Below are 25123 nucleotides of genomic sequence, written 5' to 3'. Positions count from 1 at the left end.
TTCTTTCTACTTAGACTCTATGCTAGACCCTAAGAGCCACAGACTGAGCCTTCCAGCAAAAGATTAAATTCTAGAAGCACTGTCTGGTGGTTCTATACTGATCTGTGATTAGTCCACTATTTTAAGAAGTCCTTACTTTAACCACTTTTTCATTGGCATAACATGGCTGATTTCGGTTTGAGTGGCTTAAAAAGTATAGCAATTAGTATTTTAGATGGATCATTTAGCACTTCCTGTGTTTCCAGCAGTGTTTCAAATAAATAAATTCCAAAGGGCACTATTTCCCAAATTTGCTTCATCCTCAGTAGCACCTGGAATGCTTGCTTAAATCCTGATTTCTGGGGGATATTCATTACTACGCGAACACTGTCGCAGAGGGTCTGCCGGTCTTTGGAGTACCTTATCCTGACAAGTCCTGATTGCAGCATTTTCACAGGTGACATGATGAAGTTGGGGGAGGGAGAAGAGAAGGAATTAGGACATAACAAACACTGTGTCTCTTTCGTGACCCTTTTCAAGACAATCAACACTTTTGTTGCATTTAATACTTGCAACAACCTTTTAAAATGGATATTATTATTCCTATTCTACATTAAGCAATGCGATTCCAAAGGTAATCTCTCTCTTCTATCACCATAGGTTAATTTTATGTTTTTTGAATGTTATACAGATGGAATCATATTGTGGCAGACAGAATAATGGCGCCCCCAAAGATGCCCATGCCCCAATCCTGAAATCTGTGAATATGTTACAGTCATGCAACAACGGGGACATGTTCTGAGAAATGTGTCGTTAGGTGTTGTTGTCATTGTGTGAACATCATAGGAGTGTACTTACACAAACCTAGATGGTACAGCCCACTACACACCTAGGCTACATGGTACTAATCTTATGGGACCACCATTGAGTGTATAGTGCATCATTGACCAAAATGTCCTTATGTGGTGCGTGACTATACTTCCATGGCAGAAGGAACTTTGCAGATGTGATTAAGGGTAAGGACCTTGAAGTGGGGAGATTATTCTGGATTATGTGGGTGGGCCCAAACTAATCAGGAGTATCTTTAAAAGCAGAGAATATTTCCTGAATAGGTGAGAGAGATACAAGTGAGGAGTTGACTCAAAGTTCTTGGCTTTTAATATGGAGGAAAAGGGCCACTAGCCATGGAATGTGGCAGGCTCTAAAAGATGGGAATGCTCTCAGCTGACAGCTAGCAAAAAAGTGGAGACTTTTGTCCTATCACTGTAAGGAACTGAATTCTGCCAACGACCCAAATAACCAAGAATTGAATCCTCACCAAGAACCTTCAGAAAAGAATGCAGCCTGCTGATACTTTGATTTTAGTCTGGTGAAACTCTTAATGGACTTCTACTCTGCAGAACTGTAAGATAATAAATTCATGGGGGGTTCTTTTTGGATTTTTTTACTGAGGAAGATTGGCCCTGAGTTAACCTCTGCTGCCAATCTTCCTCTTTTTGCTTGAGGAAGATCGTCTCTGAGCTAATATCTGTGCCAATCTTCCTCTATTTTGTATATGGAACACTGCCACAGTATGGCTTGATGAGCAGTGTGTAGGTCCGTGCTCAGGATCCAAACCCATGAACTCTGGGCTGCCAAAGTGGAGTGTGCAAACCTAACCACTACACCAGCAGGTCAGTCCCAAATTTGTGTTTTTTTAAGCCACTAAATGTGTGGTAATTTGTTACAACAGCATAGAAAACTAATACACATCTAGTATTTTGTGTGTTTGGCTTCTTTCACAAAATATTAAATTTTCAAGAATCCTATGTGCTGTTGCACATAGCAGCTGTTCATTTTCTTTGCTGTATAGTATTCCCTTGTGTAAAGATATCACAACTTATTTACCTACTCTATTGTTGATAGTAGTTTGGGTTATTTCCAGGTTTAGGCTATTAAGACAATGCTACTGTGAACATTCTTGCATGTATTTTTGTTGAACATACATAAATATTTCTGTTGTGTATACACCTAGGGGCCAATTATAGGATGTAATACATTCAACAAAAGTAAACACTGACAAACAGTCTTCCAGTGTGGTCATACCAATTTGCCTCCCATGAGCAACATATGAGAATCTCCACTTGCTCACTAACACTTCCAATGAATACTCTTTTTAATTTTAGTCATTCTGGTGGGTAGATAGTGGCACTGGGATTGAATTTGCATGTTCCCGATGAGCAAAGAAGTAAATACCATTTCATACATTGACTGACCATTTACATATCTCCTTTCACGAAATACCTGTTCAAGTCTTTGGCCATTTAAAAAAATTTGGTCTTTATCTTTTTCTTAATAACTTGTGGCAGTTCTTTACATATTCTGACCATAATTCCTTTTCCAGATCTCTGCATTACAAATCTTTTCTTACTCTCTGTCTTATACTTTTATTCTACTCATGATGTCTTTTGATGAACAGTTTTTATTTTAATGCAGTTTAATTTATCAATATTTTCCTTTACGGTTGGTGCATTTTGTGCCTATATTACCCTTTCTATACATCACTGGATCCACTTTGTTAATACTTTATTTTGGATTTTTGATTTTATGTTTATGAGAGAGATTGGACTATAAATTTCTTTTCTTTGAGTGACCACGTCATATTTTGGTAACAGGGTGATGTTAACATTGAAAAAGCTAAGAAGTCTCCTGTCTTTTGTAATTTCTGGAAGATTTTGTGTAAGATGCTAGGTGATTTATAAACATTATTCTTCACAAAATCTTTTGAGTTGTATACTTATTGTCCTCATTTTATAGAAGAAGCTGACGCCCAGAGGGAGAGGAAATGAATTGCCAAGGTCATGACAAGCAATAAGTGGCAGAGCCAGGATTCAAATCCGGGTACTTCTGACTCCAATTCCCAGGTTTTTTCACTTCTCCACTATGCTGTGAACTCATGAGTGAATGGCTGAGTGAGTTGGTATTCCAGAGGAGCTAGTGTTTCATTCTATGACAGTGCCTAATTACTTCCTGTGGAGAGGAAATACACTGCCAAAGATGACCCTCCCTGAAAAAGTTTTATTTTTGGAACCCATCATGTTTTGTCTCTTAAATCTCCTCTATTTCCTACCCCCCACCTATTGTCACATCCTGGAGCAGAGTCTGGATTCAGAATAATATAGTATTATTTTCATCTGCTTTTTCCAACTAGCTGTAGCTGCATCCTTGAGGGCATATCTGACCCATCTTTTCACTCCTGACAGCATCCTACATAGTATTTGATAATTAATAGTTACTCAAGAAAAACTTAAACCCATATCCTTTCCATTATATCATACTTGCTGTAGGTTAGTCAGAAGGCCTTGCAATCCTCCCATCCTGTATGCAGTGGCCTGTGGCAGAAAATCCTCATGCCTCTTTGCTCAGGATGCTTGGCCAATGAAGGGTGTGACCCTATGGTTCAAATTTCAGCCATCATAACTCCATGTCAAGAATCCACTCACTCACCATCTTTAAGCTCCTCATTTATTATCGAGGGAGATGCACTATACATTAAATGACTATATTTTCTATCATAAAACTTATAGGACTTTCTGTAACAATTATAAGTACCAAAAGGATTATGGGAGCGTACATGAAATCAAGCATATCCAAGAAAGTGTGGTATTTCCAGAACTTTGGACAAGGCTAAGAGCAAGGATTCGGCATCAGACAGAACTGAGTTATATTTGTTCTCCTTCTTTGCTGTTAACTTTGGGCAGTAACTATTTAACCTTGCTTTCATTAACTGTAAAATGGGGAAAATAATGATACTCTCTTGTAGGTATTATGAAATTTAAATTCTCATCACCATCTCCGTGTCCTTAGGATACCTGACTTCATTATATAACCAAGGACTCACGAGATTTTAGTGTGTTGTGGAGGTGGGAGTGGTATGGGGGTATCCATTTATGAGGGAAGAGGCAGGAACATGGAATCTTAGGAAAGGAGAAAATTGTCATCATCCTATAAAGAGCCAACAATGGGGTTCATTCAACTTAGACCTTTTAGAAAGTGGGGAAACTCTCCACTGACCTGGATTCACAGCAACTGGAAACACAGAGACCCCTTCCAGATGACTAACTCAGAGCCCTTCTTACCAGGAAGAGAGGGACGAAACAGTTTAGAACCCACTGGAACTGGTTTAAGAGGTTTGTCTAGAGAGTAAAAATTACAAAGTTAGTTTACACGAGAATTTATATTTTTATAATAGAAGTCACTAGAAGCTACCAAATATCCTGCTTATTATAAAGTTCTATTCATTTCACATGACATTTTCCCATTATTTTACCCACGGAATCAGATTTTTTAAAAAAGTATGAGATCTTGCATCTAAACCGCCAAATCTGCATTTTTTAAGAAAATTAAGGGGGAAAAAGCCCATGAAGTAGGCAATCTGGTCTGAAACAAAACAGCATGCACATGTTTTAAAATACAACGGAAGATACTATAAGGTGGTGACATCTTTTGAAAGAGTCTGTTTATAAAATGAAGAATGACATAAACACAAAATAAATGAAAGTATGATTTTAAAAATAATGAAAAATAATTTTGATGATTAAAAGCTCCTTCTTACCTTTTAAAAAGCATCACTAAAAAGCATCAATTTACCATAGAGGAGGTAAATTGAAAAATTTACCTACTTATTGAAAAAATGGTATAAAAGATGAAGAAAGTGCATGAGAAAAAAGAAAATCTAAAAGATGGCTTTCTTTGTCAAGAAAGAACAAAGCTTAAAAATGCATCCCAAGTATTTTAGAATCGTTTAGAACCAAAAACTTTAGGATTAAGAATTAAACAATTTAGCCATCACAATGTTTGCCTTAATTTTTCTAGCTATCAGGTAGGTTTCTATGGATCGAAGAAATAGGGAGATGAATCTGGTGAGGTTCTAAAAACTTAAATTTTAAAACTTGGGGTACTTTTCCTGATGCTCAGATTATGTTTTCAATTTCCTTTTGGCATTAAAATGCTTTTTCTTATATAAAATGATGGTAATAATAAAGAGAAATCAATGAAAAATACATAATATAATTTGTCTATGTTTGTATTATTTTTAGAATTCTTGCTTGGTGAAGTTAAGTTGTCAATCCCATGTCAGGCCCCTCGTTTTTTTCATTCTAATGTTGCTGGTCAGGGAAATCTACAAGTCTTGCAGCCTCTGCACTTAGGAAGTGACACATGGAAAGGACACCAACACCTAACGGGTTCCAGTAATTTCCAAAGTCCTCCGAGGCACTTCTATATATACGTATAGTTTTTAAATTTAGACCTGAGGAGCAAGGGGAGGAGGCAGAAACTTTTGCAGAACAGGGAGACTAAAGTGCACTGCAAGTGCCAACTAAATGTGAAATAAGGATGCTACTTAGCTTGCGAAAGATTTGCTTCAGTGGAGTGAGATGACGCAAAGCTCAGAGCAAGTGGGAATTTAAAGTTTCTGAAGCACTAAGAGGGCTGAAAGATAATGTTTCTACATATCATAAATGCAGGCATATGGATAATTTATATAAAGTACTCTTTTAGGTCAAAGACAAAGCTTGGATCCTTGAAAATGTTCCCAATACTGACTTTGTGTTTCCCACACTTACTATACTACATACTAAGGAAAACGCACATGCTTTCAGTTTTGCACAAAATGTCCTAAACCAGGTGTCAGCAGGACTGGCATCATGGGTGTGGGACTGTGTGGTTGCACAGGGTCCCATACTTAGTTTATGTTCTGCTCTCACTGTTGTGATATTCTAATGTTTGAACAAGGAGCGCTACATTTTCATTTTGCACTGGGCCCCACAAATTGTGTAGCTGGTTGTGGGTGTCAGGCTGCATGTTCCCCCATGTGTGGGGTACTATGTATGACAGGATCTTCAAATGTGCTCTTTGATGTGGAGCTTTGTATGTGTACGGCTACGCAGGCTGCAGACTCTGTCTTGGCAGAAAAGGGGCAGAAAATTTGTTTATACTCTTGTAACAGTCGCAGCTCAGTGGGGACTTGCTCAATTTAATCACAAATCTACATGCTCTGGGCATCTTCAAATTAGATTACAGGATCTAAAGTGACTGTATGATATTTAGTTACTCATTCAACACTTAATAATGCATAAGTAGTTCTATAAAAATCATGTACTATGTACCATGGCAGTTGACGAAACAGGAGCCAAACACTAGAAAAAGATACATGTGAGTTGTGCTTACACATCTTCAAAGAAAGTGGACTGAAGCTAGGGCTTGGTACTACTTTATAATTGGAGAAAAGAATAGACGGATTAATACTCTGAGCGTCAGATTACTCATCTGAAAAGCGTAGGAAAATAATACCTACTTAACACACATATTGTATCAAATCAAATAAAATATATGAAAGCCCTTCAATAAGACACATGGCACTGTAGGTAGGGGCATAGGACAGCATGCTTAGGTTCTAGCAACAGTTTAACCTCTTAGGGGTAAATTGCAAACCTGGCCTCTATTTTCTCTTCTCTACAATAAGGATAAAAATAGCGTCTATCTCATAGGCTTTTTGGGAGAATGAAATAAAAAAATCCACATAAGGTGTTTAGTAAGCTGCTTGACACAGAATAGGATGCAATTCTGATTTATTATTTTATTATTTATTATTTTTAATATTTTTCAGTTTATTATTATTACTATTAAGTATTTTAAAAGTACTTGTGAATGTTTGTTATTGTGACTGTTCTTATTGATTTATAATAAAAAGGAAAATGGATTTGAAGTCTAACCTATGTTAAATATGGCATTTGTTTGGCTAAATGAGTTAAAAAAAACACAGTCTGAGATGATTATCACTACAGAACGGGACAGCCTACTCATCCAATCAAGAAGGGCCAAGGACCTTTGTTAGGCAGGGAACCATTTGCAAGCCATGAGGTAATTAAGTAACATTTTAATTAAAGTTCAATGCTCTCCAATCTAGTGACATCCATACTTCATTCACTTGACTGATTCAGCAGTTACCATACACCAGACTGTGCAGATACAGGCTGTAACCAGGCCAATCTCCATCCAAGAGGTGCTCACTCTCCAGTGCAGGGGACAGGTAAGTCAGCAGGCAGGAAGAGCAGAGGGGGTGAAGGTTAGAAGAGAGTTTATGTGGTGCAGAGGAACCCAGAGGAGCATGTGCTTAACTCTGTCATTGATGGTTCTCCTAGTACCTTGTTCTGTTTAATCATCATCTTCAATTACTATTCAAAAAGTTCATTCAACAAGTATTTAAAGAATTCCTATCATGTGTGTCAGGCACTGCTTCAAATGCTGAGATTAAAGGACAAATGTCTTGGGTTTATTCCCCTGCTTCTAACCTAATCTCATGATTTAGGGTGAGGATTTCCTCAATTTTTCCATGCCCTTTCCACCACCTGTTCTTTCCTGTGAGTATTCTGTGTCCCACCTTTTATTGTTCTCTCTTTTCTAGCTAGTGCTGTCTGGTTTGTTCTAAGAAGTAGTAATTTTTGGGCTAAGAAGCTAAGTACCCTCTGGAGATATGAGATTTCTAGAAATATGATTACCAAGGGGTGAGGGGTGAGGAGCAGAAGTGAGGTTGGCAGAGTGACCTGACCCTTGAGTGCCTTAAGGGCAGAAAAGATGCTGTATTAATTTTTTTTTACCCCCAGGGCATGGTACAATATAAGGTGGATGGTTATGGCTCAGAAAAGGTTTTTTGAATGAATGAGTGAGCGAGTGAATGAATGAGAGCCCACTATTAATAAAAATGATATCCGGATTCTAGAACTTGGGATAGAGGGATAGAGGAAAAATGTGATGGTCAATGGAAGGGTCACGCATAGTACTTTTGTCCCTCTTCCTATAGAAATCTAAAAGTTAACAACCTTTGTAAAATCAGGGCCAGCCTATGATTTCAGGGCAAGGAGAAAACTCCCCAGGATCCCCAACGACTCCTCCTCCTTTCTATTTCTGGCGTAAAATTAGCTGCCTGAAGACAAAGCCTTTTATTCCACAATTATGGATGCAATTAAAAATGCAAATGCCTGAAAGAGTGAGCATAATGCTAATGAGTCTCAGAGTAGAAATGAAGAATCAAAATCTATTCTGCTTCAAAGGAGGCACCAGTTTAGGAGGCAGGCTCTGAGCACTTAAAGAGGCAAGGGAGCTCCCCTTTACCTACTGAGTCCCATCTGGCAGGCTCTCTCATAGACTTAGCTTAGCTTACTCCTAACAGCAAGCCTGTGAACTAGGTATTATGTCCATCTTATACACGAGAAACTCAAGTTTTAGCAATCAACAAGCTGTGAAGTCTGGACCAGAAGCCAGGTCTATCTGGAGGAAGTCAGCACAAAGTAGAAACCAAAGAGAAAGTCTATCAGTATGAATTTAATCTGTGTCCGTAGGATTAACTTCATCTTCCCTGTACTGTAATACAGTGAGTTTGGGTTTCAGTGACAGACACACTGGGGTAAAGAATACGGCTTGGCCACATAGTAAGTACATTATTTTTAAACCTCTTTGGCCTTCTACAAGGTTCCTCCCCTGTAGAATGGGGCTAATAATCTTATCTGTGTCAGAGCACTGTGTAATGTTTAAATGAAGTCAGGAGTAAGGCACTGGCACACAAGCTCTGGCCCCTCCAAGTGGTTCAGGCTGCTCATCCCGACTTTGCAAAGTCCTCTCCAGATCTCTCCTGGTTTCCCAAATCTAGACATTCTCCAGACTTTCTGCCTCATCCTGTTAAGCTGTTTCAGGTACTTGATCATGTCTCCCCCAGTAACATTTTAAGAGTGATAAGAAGCTGAATCCAAGGTGCTGCGATATATCCTATTTCTGAATGAATAAATGATGATTTTGCTAAATAAGAATATATGAGCAAATGAATGAGAGGCAATAAAAATGCCACTTCAGCCAGCCCTGTGCCAAGCACTGGGTGGAGGGTGTACAGAGCTGATTGTAACATGTCCTCTGGGGAGAGCTGCTAAGAAAATGTTGGGTCCAAGTTTGGGGGAAAAAAGAAAAAATCTGACGTAATAAAGTCCACAGATTTCATGGCTTTGCCTTAAATGTCCTTGAGAAACCCATAGCCAAGTGAAGCTGAAAGCAGCTTTGCACTGCAGTAAAGTCCCCTGACAGGCTCCATTCCACGTTCTTCCTTACCGCCCCCAGGTTACTGACCAGCAGTACAGTGGGGCAGGAAATGGCGTGGAAGGATATGCGACTGTTTAAAGAAAAAAAAAATACCAGAGTCTCTTTCTTACTTATATGATGATGTAACTTTCCTGTCCCACCAAAATCAATCAGGTGAAAATCTCCTTCCTCTAGAGCAAAAACCCATCAGGATGAAGAATCCTGGATGGGATGTATTTCCTCAAGACTGCCTTCAAAGTAATTTCCAGCTTTATGTTCCTAGAACAGGCAGACTAAAGATAATGAGAATGAGATACAGGATGAGGGGCCCTGCCCCTACCCCAAGTCCTCTCACTAAGAGGATGTAGGCTGTGTGTGCTTGTCTAAATCTGGTATTGAATTAGGCCCCAGTTTGAAGAGGGTCATAGAGTTCAGCAGGCAAATGAAGCAGCCTGAAAGGCCTTGAAGTGCCAGATGTGCCCTGGAAATCCCAGTCCAAGTAGGTAGTGCCTGTGTCCTTAGGACATGACCAGACTCCAGGCACTTGGTGGCAGCCCGGCTGGTACTGGACTTCCATGGGATTGACTGCTCAAAGATCTTGGCTCATATTTTAATCTTTTTCTTTCACATCTGTATAGGAAAGAGAGTAGGAATTAATTCATTCAACAAATATTTACTAAGGAGACTTCTTTATGTGAAGCACTGTGGCATAAGGCACTAAGGATATAATAAAAGTAAGACATTAACTGGGATTTGCAGGTCCAGTATTGAATGATGTTTCCATTTCAAGGAGCTTTCCCATGAAGCCTTGATAAAAACCAGAATCATCACTATTTTAACAGATGAGTTTTAAATACCAGTGGACTTCTGGGTAGATTTCACTGTAGGAAGACTTATAGGCAAGATTAAAATAGGAAAATAATTGCAAGGCATATAACACACGAGGTATCAGGAAACGATAGCCACAATAATGATCTGCACAGTGTTTGAATTGCCTACAGACATGGCTTAGGAGAATCCTGAGGGAAGGGGGTCTATGTTCTTATTCATCTCTGTATCCTTAACATCTACTGCAGACCAGTACACTGTAAGTAAGTATATAAAACCATATTTGTTGAATGAAAGAATCAATGCGCTGAAAAATCAGTGTATGAATGACTTATGTCAAACAATGGGGCAGGAAGAAGACCTAAGCGCATTTATCATATTATAGCCTTTGAAGCAAAAACTGTCTTAGAAAGCAAGTTTGAGTAACCAGTTTCAAATGTGGACTTAGAACCACTGTAAAAAGAAATAAGTCCTTCAAATTCAGAACAGAAAACTGTGAGCAGAGGGCCTGGAGGGAGTAAAGAATACAGAGGGAAAGTGGAAGAAATCATGGGGTTAGGGACATGGAGGGCTTATTATGAAGAACTGGAAGGGGAAGTTGTAAACGAAGTGACTCTTTCTTATTATCTATGTCTCCAACTGACTTCTTTTCAGATCCTGCCTCTGGGTAGACTCTTGCGGGAGATGAGAAATGTCTGAGGAGTTGAGAGACGTGGGCATTCTGGAGCCGTGGCATCCTGGCCTTCCGCTTCAGCTCTCATGGGGTCTAGAGGAGTGAAAGTGTGAAAGGTGGCGCCAGGAGGTCTGTCCTCCTTCCCTTGCTGAAGGAAAGCAAAGGGACAAGGAGGGTCATGCCACTGCTGGGAAAACAGTTATTCACAAACAATTCTACAGTCTTTCTGTCCTGTAGGGGAAAGGTTGTCTTTCTAATAAATGATAAATATCACCAACACTTATCAATTACTTCCCCTGTGCAGGCATTTAAATTCACTGTTTTATTTAATCATTGTAAGCACTTTATGGTATCCTATTACTATTCCCATTTCAGAGATAAAGAAGCTAAGTCCAGAGAGACTGACTTGTCCAAGATCACTGAGCTAGTAAGAGGCAGAACCAAGATTCAATGTTTGTCTTTCTGGCAGAATCTAGCAACTGTACTCTTAAATACTGCTCTCTACTGGCTCTCTACACACAGGATGCAAACTCAGGTACAGTTTAGCTCTGTGATCTTGGGTCAACTATTTAACTTCCCTGAATCTCAGTTTCTCCCTCTGTAGAATGGAGGAAATATCCCGTGACTGTTTGGGTTGTTGGGAGAATCATATGCGGAAAAGTACGTAGAATACTATTAGCACAATGGGTGACCCATAGAAGGTGCCAGCAAATGCTTCCCTTCATTTCCACTTCCTCATCTGTACCAGGGATAACCACCCTCCAAACTGGCTGGAACATCAAGGGTCTGGGGACCCCAAAGATGCTAAAGGTAGTTTGATGAAGATACGCCCTCTTGCCTGTCTATGTGCTGTTATCTGCCTGGAATATCCTTGTTTACTCCATCTGCGAGCTGTAGATTATAACCCATTACTGAGTTATTAAATCAAGTTAACGAGTCGTGACCTTCATTTTTTTAAAAAAGGAAACAGAATGGAAGATAAAGTGTACTGTATATAAAAAGTATTAGTACAATTTAATGAAAATTTTCTTTCAAGTTTATGTGTGTATGTATCTACTGGGTCATAACGAAGAATATATTTCTTGCTTTGAGTAAAAAGACATGAAGGCCTTTGGGTTAACTCGTATAAAATCCTCAAGAATCAATTCAGATATCCTTGCATTAGGAAGCAATAAATGTTCCAGGCCTTTCTAGAGCTAACTTTTCACATCACACTGCATTGTAATTGTTTTCCCCTCATCCGTCTCCCCCACTAGATGTGAGTTTCTTGCAGACAGAAAACACGACTTTTACTGCTGTGTCCTCAGTGTCCATTACAGGTCCCAGCACAGAATATATACGCAAAAGATGCTTGAGGAATGCATAAATAAATCATAGAAACTGACTTTTAAACCCAAATTCACAACAGAGAGGTTATTCACTTGAACTCTCAAAAATAATATCTTTTGTTAACAAATAAACACGGGCCAAGTTTCTCTTTCACATTCTTTCACATCCCATTGGAAGACTTATCTGCTTCTCTTTCTTGTCTTCCCATTCTCCCAGTGTCCTGGGTGCTCCTGCTTTCTTTCATCAAAAGGAAGGATCTTTCCTTAGCTATTTGCACTTTTGTCTGATTTTAATCCCCTCTCTCTCTGACCTTTCTCAGCAGCAGTTGGATATAAAGGTGCATTCCTATTACTAGTAGGGAAAGCCTTGTTCTGTTACAGGGATGCTGTAACCAGCTGACAGATAAGAAGGAGAGTGCATATTTTAGAGGCAGGGAGACCTCAGTCTGCACATGTGGAGGGCCTCAAAGCACACACAACAAAATCCATATTCCAGTGGTTCAGGAGCTCACGTCCATCTACATCTGAAGAATTCATAATGTACTTGTGGAGCATTTTAAAAAATATTTTATTCAAATTTTTAACAGTTTATTTACTTTTAAGGTTCTACAACTATATATGTTTCACAATGCAGGAAATACACAACACAAACAGCCCATGAAATCAAATATATCCAAACCATTCACAAAGAACATGTACAGAATTATCATTAGCAACAATCAACTCCATTTGTACAGCACCACCAAAGCACTTTAAGCACCTTACACAAAAGATTAAAAGAGGGAAAATAATTACAACTAGATTGGGAAATAGAGAGGGTTGGCTCAAGTTTAAAACACTGCCTGGCTCCAATATGCTAGTTCCCTTCCCCTGCTTTCAACACTTTCAGGCAAACAAATTGCTATCACCTGGGAGGATCATTTCTAGTAGGGCAATGAGGCCAGCTTCTGCATGCTGCTGAGAACATGCAGCCTCTCGGACACGGCCAGGGCAGGGCTAGGGTAGGGTGTGTGACTGTGTGTGTGTCTGTGTGTGTAGAGGGAAGAGGAGGTAAATCTAATAAGGGGAAGGGTGGTTTTGTGGTGCAGACAAATATTCTAAGTCAGCTAAATTGTTTATCACAGAACAAAGAGATTGCTTGCTTTCTCATTTACGTTTTGGCTTCATGGAAAAATGCGAATACTACTAAAGAAATCCCATATGTCCTATAGCACGGTTTATCCTGTGTAAAAACCCCAAAGAGGTTTATGTTTGAATTTCTCCTCTCTGCTAACCTATTCCTTAATCTAAGAGTCCAGGCTGTGCTGGTGAAGCAGATTGGGAATCATAGCTAACTCGCGTTAACAGCTGATACCACGTAAACTGAGCCCTTGGGAGGTGGCGTGGTGCGGGGAGAAGGGAGGTAGGAGAGCTGACTCTGGTACCAAACAGCTGTGGGGTCCTAGGCAAATCTTTGCCTTCCTGGGGCCTCAGTTTCCTCTTCTGTAAATTAAACAGTGGACCTAGTGCTAGCTAAGGTTCCTTCCAGCCGTAGAATTGCGTAAAGCTAAGCAGAATGAAGAAAACTCCAGGATGTCATTCTCAGATTGAAGCGACATGCTTATCATCTGATATTTATATACTTGGAGAAACCCTGCTACTCATTTATTCTGAGAGAGCAACTGGCTGACTTTCTAAAATAAGCCCAACCAACTGGCACTAGCCCTATCCAAGTGCTCCAGATAAAGTAGGCATCTCTATGAAAATCCTATAGCCAAAATTTGCGTAAAAAAACCCCAAAACAACAAAGGTACAAACTTACTGAATCATTTTTAGTAAGGATTCCCCTTAGGTCTTTCTTGTTCATTGCATTTTATTGTTTTTTTTTTGTTTGCAGGGGTGGGGGTGTCTGTTTTGTCACATTGCATGAGGACAAGGCCAGAGGCTCTTGTAAGTTCTCTCTGATTTTACTCCATGCACGGCCTACATCTCTTCTAGTTCTGTGCTTCTAACAGTCATTTAGACGCTGAGGTCAGCCCTCTAGGTCTGAAATAAGTATTAATAATTGAACATTGGAAACCAAATACTGTCTTTGTAGATCTCATTTTGTAAATGAGAAATCACCTGGAGAATTTCCCATGAAGCATCAGCTACTTTTGAGCCTCGTTTGAAAGGAGTTCCTCCTTTCAATACAACCTCCAACTGTTAGAATAACAAACTAATATTCTCTATTGACTTGTCTTCGTCTCTTTTGTATGTCGTACTTTTATTTATCATTTTAGAGAATAAAGATTTGAGTCTGATGAACACTACTCTTTTAAATAAATCTATTAGTTTTATGTAATATCATATCACTTCATTTAATTTTGCTAATCTTCTACAACTAATTAAAGGACTAAGCTATTACCAATATATTTTCAGCAAACTTCTTCTAGTACATTAACGTTTTTATGCATTCTATTTTTAACAAGATATCAAAAATATGGTAATTTTTCCTCCCAGTTTTATTCTATATAACCATTTCATTTTCATTAACTGATTTATCTCTATCCTATTAACCTAATTTGATTTTCCCAATTTGCCACCCAAGACTAAAACATTTCAAGATTAAAATATATTTTGTATCACAAAGACCAGCAATGAAAACACAAGAAAGGAGAACAGAAATAGCCACTTCCCTCATATTTGTGACATCACTGCAAGACATGTTCTAGGGTGATTCTCAATAGTTCCTTTCACAGATTACACTGAAGTGTATCAAAATAATCTTCCAAAATGCAGTTGAAAAAATGTGGAACATTAATATTCTGATTTTTTTTTAATTTAAAATCTCAGGGCTTCTGAGGTACTGGAACTCCCTGGAATAAGAAGGGACTCTATGCTTGTCAGAGTGGCCAGCAAATCAAGGCCCTCGAGAACCTGCCGCCTTCTGGAATCCTGCTCCCTTCTTGGCCCTGCTGTGCCTACCTAATACACACAAAAGATAACTTTATAGCCAAAGTGGAATCAACAGGACAAGTCAATTCAAGGACAGAGTTTAGTATCTATAACATGCACCTCATGCCAGGAAAAAACAGTGAAATTTCAGGTGAGGAAGACATGACCTCAGGTGGGAGTCAGACCAGATTCTGGGGCACAGTGGTCAGAGGAGAACACAGTGAGGATGGGCATGGTTCACTCTCCATTGGATTCATTTTGATCATTAATTGGGCATCACTTTCCCCCTGTGGCCATTGGTATTCATATTATTTTTAAAGCACAGTCAGCATTGATGAAGTATATTTTGGAAGGAATATAGGAGGCCTATGCCAAGAAGAGGTGCATGTTATAGTTCAGTGATGATGGATCTTACTCAGGAGTTGACTATGGGGATGAAGGACTGGAAGGCATTTCAAGTTCAATCAATTATTTTTTTTCTGGTAAATTAATGAGTTTTGTCAGGCAAGGAATAAGTAATGTTTGTGGTCTGAGAAACTATGGGTAATGAGATGCCACAAAGAAAGTCCTTCTGTCAAAACTTGTTAGCAACGACTAGAAGGACCTGCAACTAAGATATACCACTGTGTACAGGGCGGGTATGGGGAGATAAAGCAGGAAAAAAAAAATTGTTAGCAAAAAACACGTAACTCTTTAAAAGAGTACTTCTGATTTCAAATCAATACACCAAAGTTAATGCAATAAATATCAAGCAAGTCAGGAGGTGATATAAGAATATTTTCTTTCCACGCTGATGGTGAGCAAATGTCCAGGGCTTTGGCCCACATATTCAATTTAAGATTTATCAGAACAGAAGATATTTCTTCTCATTATTTTTACTGCAACCTGTGCTACGAACTTTACTCTGGACCATAACATGGTCAAAGCACTTGTTAAAAGTAGGGACCTTTAACTAATTTAGCATAACGTTTCACAAATTTCTTCAAAATGGTTAAACTTAAGGGTTTACAGTGGTGTATTGAAGAGCATGGGTGGATTGCTCACAAAGTGCAGATCACAGTAGGAAACGCTCCATTGCCTACCTGACATAGAGGGAACGTTTCTGATTGGTTCGCAGGGACCCGGACCCGGAGCTCATGCTGTGATTCATCATCTGCTCTCGTAGGTCATGGATTTTGGCCTCAAATCGAGCGTAATCTGGGAATGGAAACAAAGGTGGCAAATTTGGTCCCATGCCTTCAGAGTTAGAAATGTACACCCAAAGCAGCCCTTTGTCCCTGTTGTTGGTTCCTTTGCCAAACAACAGGGACATGCGCAACCAAGAATGGTGGGACACTGAGGTTCCACTTACTTAGTATTATTTATTTGCAGACATTCATGAGAGAAAAAGAACAAATCAGTTACTTCTCCAAACGTAACTAGAAAACATACTGCATCAAATCCCCAATATGTGAAAAGTCCATGGGGGAAGAGGTGGGTGTGGTTATAAACAGGCAAAACAAGGTATCCTTGTGATGGGGATGGTCTCTGTCTAGACAGTGGTAGTGGATACAGGCACCTGCACATGTGATAAAATAGCATGTTTATGGCAGGTTGGTAGAGCACTGTAGTGCAAGTATGGGTCAAAGCTTTGCACAGACATCATATAGGCCCCATTAGCATTTTTCAGAGAAGAAAGTAATATGACCTGGGACACAGTGCAGGAACTCTTAGCTTCTTCTGATCCACGCTCCACACTGTCACTTGCTAGATACCACACATTGCCCACCTGAGAACCACTAAATCTCCCATCTGTTCCCAGGGCTCCCTCCTTTACAACTTTGATGACTTCCCTACCACATAAAAACCTGAAATCCCACCTCCAACTGTTCCCCCTGAAACATCTCATTCAGAGCCAGTCCTGACCCTATTTGACCACTTTGCCACTTTATTTTACTTATCACACCAAATAGTTACTTGCTGCAGTTGCCCGTCTCCCCCATTAGACTGAGCTCTCTGAGGGCAGAAGCCACGTCTCACTCTCCTTGTAATTCCCTGTTCCTAACATAGTGTCTGGGACGCAGAAGGCATTTAATAATAAGTGTTCAAGAAACATTTTCCGAATGAATGAATGAATAATGAATGAAGAAGTGAGCAAAATCATGAAATGAATTCAGTTATAAAATGCCTGCAGGAACTGAAATTGCCCGTTTTCCAGGTTAAGGTTTTTTAATGAAGAAAGACAACATGCTTCTCTAGGACTTCTTGGTTCAAGGCTAATGGTTCTGTCTAATTTCAAAGCTTTGTTCCTGTCTAAACACTGCCATTCCCAAATCTGCTGTGTTTTCAATTGTTCTCTCCATGATCTCTGTGCTCTCCCTATCTCAGCAATGTCATACATTGGAAACAGATCTCTGATACTTAACCTACAGACCAACAGCGCTTTGTAACGCTCTTCCAGCTGCCACATTTTATATATCACAATACGATACTTGCTTTAATAATAAACTATGTGCTCCTTACTGTATGGCTCATTAGATCCCTAAAATGTTTTCTGCCATGTTTTTGAAGTGTTTGCTCTATATTATATTCTACGGTGTTTATATTACCCACTATGGACGGGGGAGTATTGTATGGTATTGTATTTTGCATTTCTCTTAATTGGAATACATCCTGTTCTCAACTTCTCCACTTTGACAGTCATGTTAATTACAAATCCTGTGTTCAGAAGTGCTCCTGAGCTCCTTCTGAACCGTGCTCCACACTGCCCTTCTCTTTGCTCCTTTTTGAAAATCAAAACTTAAGTACAAGTAATTTCATCAGAGCAAAAACAATAAGATCCGGGTTTACAAATACAAATGGTGCGTGTGTGTGTGCATGAATGAGTATGTGTATGTGTGTTATGTGTGTGTGAGAGAGAGACAGAGACAGAGAGAGGATAGGGGATATGTCTCCACCTTCTCAGAGATAAACGAATTTATAGTCAGAAATGCTCTAGAAACAAACAAGAAAGAAGGTAAGTAAACTGTGAAATATAAGACTTTGTTTTATAATAGTATTGAAAATCACATTTTTCAATAAGTTAAAACAAAATCTAATACTACCATTTGCATTTAACGTTAATCCTTTCACCCTTCCCCAAATGTTTTATTCATATCTATGCCCTCTCCTTTCAAATATTTTTCAGTCAAATTCCTAACACTCAGGAGAATATTCAAATGAGATTTTAAAGTGCTCCAATCTTTATATCATCTAAAGGGGAGTTCATGTCTACTGAGCATGAGCAATGGGCTAGTATCTGTGCTATCTACTTTAAAAATTATTTTTCCTGGGGCCAGCTCCGTGGGCAAGTGGTTAAGTTCCCGCGCTCCGCTGCGGCGGCCCAGGGTTCGGATCCTGGGCACGGACATGGCACCGCTCGTCAGGCCACGTTGAGGCAGCGTCCCACATCCCACAACTAGAAGGACCGGCAACTAGGATATACAACTGTGTACAGGGGGAGTTTGGGGAGATAAAGCAGAAAAAAATAAATAAAAAAGATTGGCAACAGTTGTTAGCCCAGGTGCCAATCCTTAAAAAAAAAAAAGAAAAAAGGAGAGGAAGATTGGCAACAATTGTTAGCCCAGGGGCCATCTTTCAAAAAAAAATTTCTTTTTTCCTAACAAATCTCTAATATTTAGAGATGAGGACACAGGTTCAGAGAGATTAACTAACTTCACCAAAGTGAAGAGCTTCTAGGTAACAGAGCTTATTGGACACGGAACTAGCATTCAACCCTGGATCTCTATGAGGCCAATTTGTTTCCAGGACATCATAATACCTAGTATAACACCATAATTCTCCCTTAGGACCTAAGACCTCCTCAATTCTTTACCGCTGCCTCTTGACATCTTGCTCCCATTCCTCTCATCTACTGTATTAATTATGTGCATGCTGGTCTTCTTTCTTGCACCGTAAACTCCTTAGAGTGGGGATGCCTCACTCATCTCTGTTCCCCAAACCTCAGGGTCTATCATTCCTCCTTCTCTATAAACAACATTGTACCAGGTGCTTGGCCTATAGTTTTGAGTAATACAGAACTGGCAGGAGTTTGCTTCCAGCGTGGGACACTGACAAAGAAATTAAGCAGGAAGACTGCACTAAAGGAGCAGCACCTGATTCTGTCCTGCTTTGCATGAAATAGGTGCCTGGTAAATGCTTTTAAAATTACAAGTTATCTATTTTATATTTCTTGGGGTTTTCTTTTGCAATAAGAAGCAAACCACTGAAAACCCCCTACTTGGCAAATGTTTTTGAGGAGTTTAAAGAGATATCATCTCCAGCTAGTTCTTTTTCCTCTCTCCATATGATAAGCCATTAAAAAATATCCATATTCTTGGTTATCTAAGTGCACTTGCTCCTGACTAGACACATTCATATCGGGATGTGCCATTTGCTTTCACTTGGACACGATGGGTGATAATAGCAGACAGGGTACGAGATTTGGGTTATGCAGATGGGGTTGGAATCCTGGCTCTGAGATTTATTATCTGTGTCTGATTGTGAAAGTCATTAACCTTTCTGGGCTCAATTTCCTCATAAGTAGAATGGGAATAATAATTGTATCTACTTCAGGATATGTTGGTAAGATTATAAGAGAGAGCTGATGGACCTAAAGGGTTGGCTCTTGGTAATGACTGATAACTCCTGATAATTTGCATGTGTAATTCAACACCTATTCTTGTTCAATGCTTGCAAAAGTCATAACTCCTTTCTGTACCAAGTAAAGAGCCACAGATGGCCATAGTTTGGGACACTTAGCATCAGGATGGAAGTGCTCACCTGCAGGGTAACCACTAAATGTCCCTTTGGGTCCTCTCACAAATCCACAGTGATTAGGAGGTCAGGAGAATTATGCCCAATTCCAAAACTGCTGTCATTTTCAGGATATTAGTGACCTCATCCATCAGTATCACCTCAAAGCTTTGAGCCACTGATGGACATTTGGGTGGAACAAATGCCAGAGTGTGAACACCACACCTTACACATGAGAGGGGGCTCTACTGTATACTTGCTTCCCTTGCAATTTGTCAAGAGTGCACAAGGAGACCCAGAATGCAAATCTACCCTATCATTCACACAGAAAAGGAGGCATTGCCTCCTATGAGGGGACTGGGGTTGTTTAATGCAGTAGGATTAATCTGCCTTGATTTAAGCTCCCCAACTTCTCACATCTTCAAAGCTCAGATGGCCAGCCTTGTGTCTGCGAGAAGGAAACCATAAGCTCAGTGGGTTAGACTACAGCATGAAGCCATGGGCATGTCCTCCCCCAAGTCAGCTGGCGGGTGGCATTCCCCTCCACAGTTAGGAGCTCATCCAGCTGACTCATGGTTGTCAGTTACCAGAGGAATCAGTGAGCAGAGGGAGCGGGGTTCAGAACTGTAAGCTATGGGGCAGCTCTAAACCTGAATCCTGTCCTTCTCTACGAGAGGGGCTTTGGGATATCACTCAGCCTCAGTTTACTTGTCTGCAAATCATAAGATTCCTCACACAAAGTGGTTTCTAGAATCAAAATGAGATTTGACATGAAGCATTTTGTAAATGTAACGTACTTGTTACTGTTATGACCGTGGTGGCTCCTGACAGTGCAAATGCATATGTAGTCCTTAGTGGCACTAATGGGGACAGCAGCGTCCTATTCCTATTTGCTCATTATGGACATTGCACAGCTTTAACAACAACTGGTAAAATAATTGGGCTGTAAGTGGGGTTCCACACATCTAAGCGACAGAGGCTGCTTCCTGCTGAGTTATCCATTTCCACTCTACAGGGGAAGTAGTTTGAAGAGACCACCTGCTGCAAACCTGAGAAGTGATGCTTTTAATAGACAAACCTGAACTAGAAGCTCTTGGTGGTTTACAGGCTAAGGAAGTTCAAGCTTTGGGGCACCTTCCATTAGGGCTGGGGCAAATGTCAATGGTATGCAGTCTACTGGGGGTCACAGTACTGTTTACCTGGACATGACCCTTGCTGTCACCAGGGTTCAGGAAGGGTGCATGGGAAGGATGCAGGAGGAATAGTTTACATCTGTTCTTAGCACAGCATCTAATCACTGCTCCAGGGATGAGATACTGGTGAACAATTGTAAATGCTTCCATTTCTTTAGGGGAAACATCCTTCTTTCATTTAATTGGTAAACACTTCTTCAGGCTTTATTATATGCCAGGCACAATGCTATTTGATAGGGACATTGAAGCCACTGGACAGATCTTTGTCTCAAGGGCCTCACGGGCTGATGCATAGCTGCCTTTAATTTTCTGGTTTGTTGTTGTGAATATGAAAAGAGCATCTGCCATTTAACTATCTCTTCCCTGTGAGGAGCAGTGCTTTCTAGATGGTAATGAGATATCTCTACAGTGGGAAGAAGCCAATACAGTCAGATCCATGTTAGAACGGAGAAACTGAGGCAGGTTAAATCTTTGTGAGAGACCACATTGTTACTGGTAGATTGAGATGAGCAAGTAGGGTCACAGAGCAGTGCCCTGGAACCAGAGTGGCTGGAGTGAAGTCTTGGCTCCGAATGATGTTGGGAAAATCCCTTACCCTCTCAGAGATACTGTTTCCTCTTTTATAAAATGGGGAAATCATCTCTGCCTCCATACAATGTTGTTCTGAATATCTAACAGAGTATACTTCATTTTCACCATTTTAAGCAGTATTGACTTTTAAAAGCACCATCACTTAGTAACAATTAGCACTTTTTTGGAGAGGGTGGACATGAGACTCATTCTGATTTCACAAGCTGAAATGTACGTGTGTAGAGAGGGGAAGACATGAGCCTTATAATCACTGTAATATGATAAACAAAAGTGTTTGGAACTAGAAAACCCCAAACAAATAAATTATTGCTCTCTCTCCACTACACTCCTAACCAAATAGTCACCCAGAAGAGGATCAGGCAAAAATCACTGGTTATATTTCAAGTCCAAGAAGCAATACTTTGTCGAAATTCTTTTGTATGATGAGACAAAAATAATTCTATTTACTTGGAGCTCAGAAAATAACCATCGGTTCTCATTTTACCACCTCTTCTTTTCTAAGTTGCCCTGGGATTTCAGAGCCAGACAGGCACAGAAGGGGCCCAGCCAGATTTTATTAGACTTCAAGGATACCCTTAGAGCTTTGTCACGCTGGCTGCTTTTCAAGTAGTCGTGCTGGGAAGGATGCTGCTTTTATGGACTCCTTTAGAAGACGGGCTTTCCTTCCCTATGAGCATCGGAATGCCCACCTGCCTTCAAGAGAGCTGACCTCTGGCCACTGGAAGAAACCTCAGTGGATCTCCCCAGGCTGATTATTCTGCCTAAGGGTTTTACTAACCTTTCACTTCAACCCCTGACTTAGCTCATCTTTCAGGTTGCCAACCTGCTTCTGTGTTAAAGTGGTGACACGGAATTTCCCACTGCTAAAGATTTGGTTCCCACAGTTTCTAATTTGTTTTAAAAATGTTAACTATAGGATTTAGCTAAATACCTTTGGTTTGTATTGGAAACTTAATCATACATTACACATATGTAAACCATTAATAGCTCATGTAATCATACACAGAAATAATCAAATGCACTATTAGGAATTCAATCAGAAATGGTGCACCAACCTGGCCAGACGTGGATGCACATTTACAGATATTGTTTGGCTTACCTCGGATACAAACTACTCTGTGTGCACGTATGTGTGTGTGACACAGAGAGACACACAGAGAGATGAAGAGAGACAGAAAGGTAGAGAGATGAACAGACTAAAAACTAAATTCACTAGAATCAAACTTTAACTAGGAGTCCTAGACAATAGGACAAGTCTACTGTCTTTTCTGCACTCCACAAAGGAAGAGGATGTATACACTAATCTCTTGTACATCTCTAGTAGCAAGCGTTAAGAACTCAGTTATGGACACTATGAGGGCAAGACATTGTCATATTTTTTTCTGTGTCGCTAACACTTGGAACAGAGTTTGGCACACAGTTATCAGTTAATAAATGCTAATATAAATGTTTGCTGAATTGGATGAGCTAAACAAAGATTTTAGGTAAAGAAAATTGATTCTTTAGTTTGCCAAATATACTATGAAGTAGATCAAATCTTTTAGGATAATTTTAAACAACACACTGAATTAAGGTATGTTTTCTCTCTCTCTCTCTCTCAGTAGAATTGGAATCATTTGTTTTGACTAGAACAATTTTCTGTGCAGCTTGGCTGGAGACCATTTAAAGAGGTTTAAGCCAAATGCTCAGAAATTCTTTAATGTGTGAAATGAAATAAGTTTTATAGGCAAACAACAATCTGAATCTCCAACCAGCTATTTCATATAATATGCATATAACTCTGAAAATTAGATACATCAAATTTCAATTTGGCTTCACGCTAGCTTTGTTTTATGGATTCATAAAGACAGATTTTCTTTGATTATCAGGATCATTGCAAAATGAAGTCAGCACAGAAACTTTCTGAATTTGGCAAAGCCTGTGTATTCAGGCAATTGGGAGTAGCCTGCTGTGATATTATTTTTTTAAGGGCTCTGAAATAAATATGATCCAACTTTTAAGTTCACTAGATTCACAGTGTGGACTTTGGGCAAGTTATTCAACCCAGAGAAGACATGGTTTTCTCATTTATACAATAGAAAAACACCACTGGCATCATCAGATTGTTTGAAAATTAAATGTGATAGCATTTATAAATGCCATAGTTCAGCACCAGGAATAGACTAGGTGCTCAATTAATGGAAAAGAAAAAAAAAAAATGAAGATCTTTTGAAGCTTTATATTCCTCATTTATAAAATGGGGGTAATGTTAATACCCCGCTTACATCATAAGGTTGCTGGCAGGATCAAATGAAGGAACAGATATAAAAATGTTTGATAACCTGAATAGTATAATATAAAGATAAAATGATGATAAAAACAATTCCTATAATATTGTCTGGTTTTTAAAATCCCAATCTGCCTAGAAGAATATTTCCTCTGTATCTGAAACTTGTCTCAAAAGCTGTGAAATGTGACTTCTGTCTTGGCTATGGAAATAAAGCCACACAGGGCATCATACACGAGAGAGCAAACCTGAAACTCTCGGGAGAAAATGGAAACTTCTGATATGATTAGGACCCAGTTGCCAAGGGCAATTCTCTCTGAAGATTTCACTGGCAGGTTGGGTGAAGGGCCAGAGCCAGGATGCGCAGGCTGTAGTTTAATTGGTGTGATTCGTAGCTAATGGGGCTTCAGAAGAAGGATCAAGGAGCTGTGCCTTCTAATTTAAGGCATAGTGCTTACGACTACATCCAACCAGATAAGAAAGCCTTCCTTGGCAAATACAAATATGAAATCTTTGCTGGATTTGTCTTGTTCCTTCTTTTGTATTAAAATCATGGAGCTAGAAGCTAAAATAATAATGTTCAAGCTTCCTGTGTTCTTCTGCAATAATAATCAGTTAGATCTTGCCCAGTGAAAAGGGTGATATTCTTGCCTAATTATAGACCAGGGCAGAGAAAGGAGATAAACAGCCTGGCTCTAGAGGTAGGCAGGTTGGTCGTCCCCTGGGGTGTGACTTAAGGGGTTCAAATATCTGTCTTGCTTCCACAACATTCTTATTAGATTTATCCTTTAATAGTTTCTTGAGAAATACATATACATATTATCTTGGAGGATAACCTGCTATTCCTAAATAAATAGAGGCAGAATGAGAAAAACACTAAGAGAAAATAAAGGCTCAGAGAGGCTAGACAGTTTGCCCAAGGTCACACAACAGAACTGGGACCCAAATGCAAATCTTCTATTACCAGACTCATTCAGTGTTTTTTTCACTCCACTGATTCTATACTTTCCTATACAGTGACTGTGCTCTTCCCTCTTTTGCTCCTGACATGGACAGGTCCATGGCTGTCTCAGACTGCTTGGTGACCCGAAGCAACCATTTAATAACCAATTTTTGGTACAACTATAGATTTATATCTATAATGAATTCTAGAAGGTAGGTTGGTCAGATCAAAATGCAGAGGCTTGGTTCGGTCCCTCCAATATGCTTCCCGAATGAAAGTTTCTCAAAATGTCATTAGTGTGATTCTGGGTTTAAGACTCAAAGTCAACTGGAAACCATGGCTTAGGCAGGTCCTGTTGGGACAGGTTCTCCAGGCTTGGGCTGACTGGAAGGTTTGTATTGCAGCCCTCTGTCCAACAAGCAGGGACTGGGCACTTCCCAGGATTGCAGAGAGGCAGGAGATGCTCGGGAGAGGGAGCGGTCAGCCCTGACTCTGATACCCTGAATCTGTAACAATGTGTTGCAG

General features: G+C 39.8%; 1 protein-coding gene across 50 annotated transcripts in view; it reads right to left on the bottom strand.

The window, feature by feature from the left end:
• DLG2 (discs large MAGUK scaffold protein 2) overlaps nt 1–25123 on the bottom strand; it is a 1822408-nt gene that overhangs the window by 135985 nt on the left and 1661300 nt on the right. For 49 of the 50 annotated variants that reach the window (XR_011541520.1, XR_011541519.1, XM_070625668.1 and 46 more), the window contains one exon: nt 15915–16029. Coding sequence is in view for 48 of the 50 variants with exons in the window: in XM_070625668.1 (XP_070481769.1) it covers nt 15915–16029 (115 nt within the window). In the remaining 2 variants the exon portion in view is untranslated. Of the gene's footprint in view, nt 1–12467; nt 14863–15914; nt 16030–25123 lie in introns of those variants that run through there. The other variant, XM_070625699.1, reaches the window with a different exon arrangement.

This window comes from Equus przewalskii, chromosome 6 (assembly GCF_037783145.1).
Source record: "Equus przewalskii isolate Varuska chromosome 6, EquPr2, whole genome shotgun sequence".
Lineage (NCBI taxonomy): Eukaryota > Metazoa > Chordata > Mammalia > Perissodactyla > Equidae > Equus > Equus przewalskii.
This window is presented reverse-complemented; position numbering and strand designations above follow the sequence as displayed.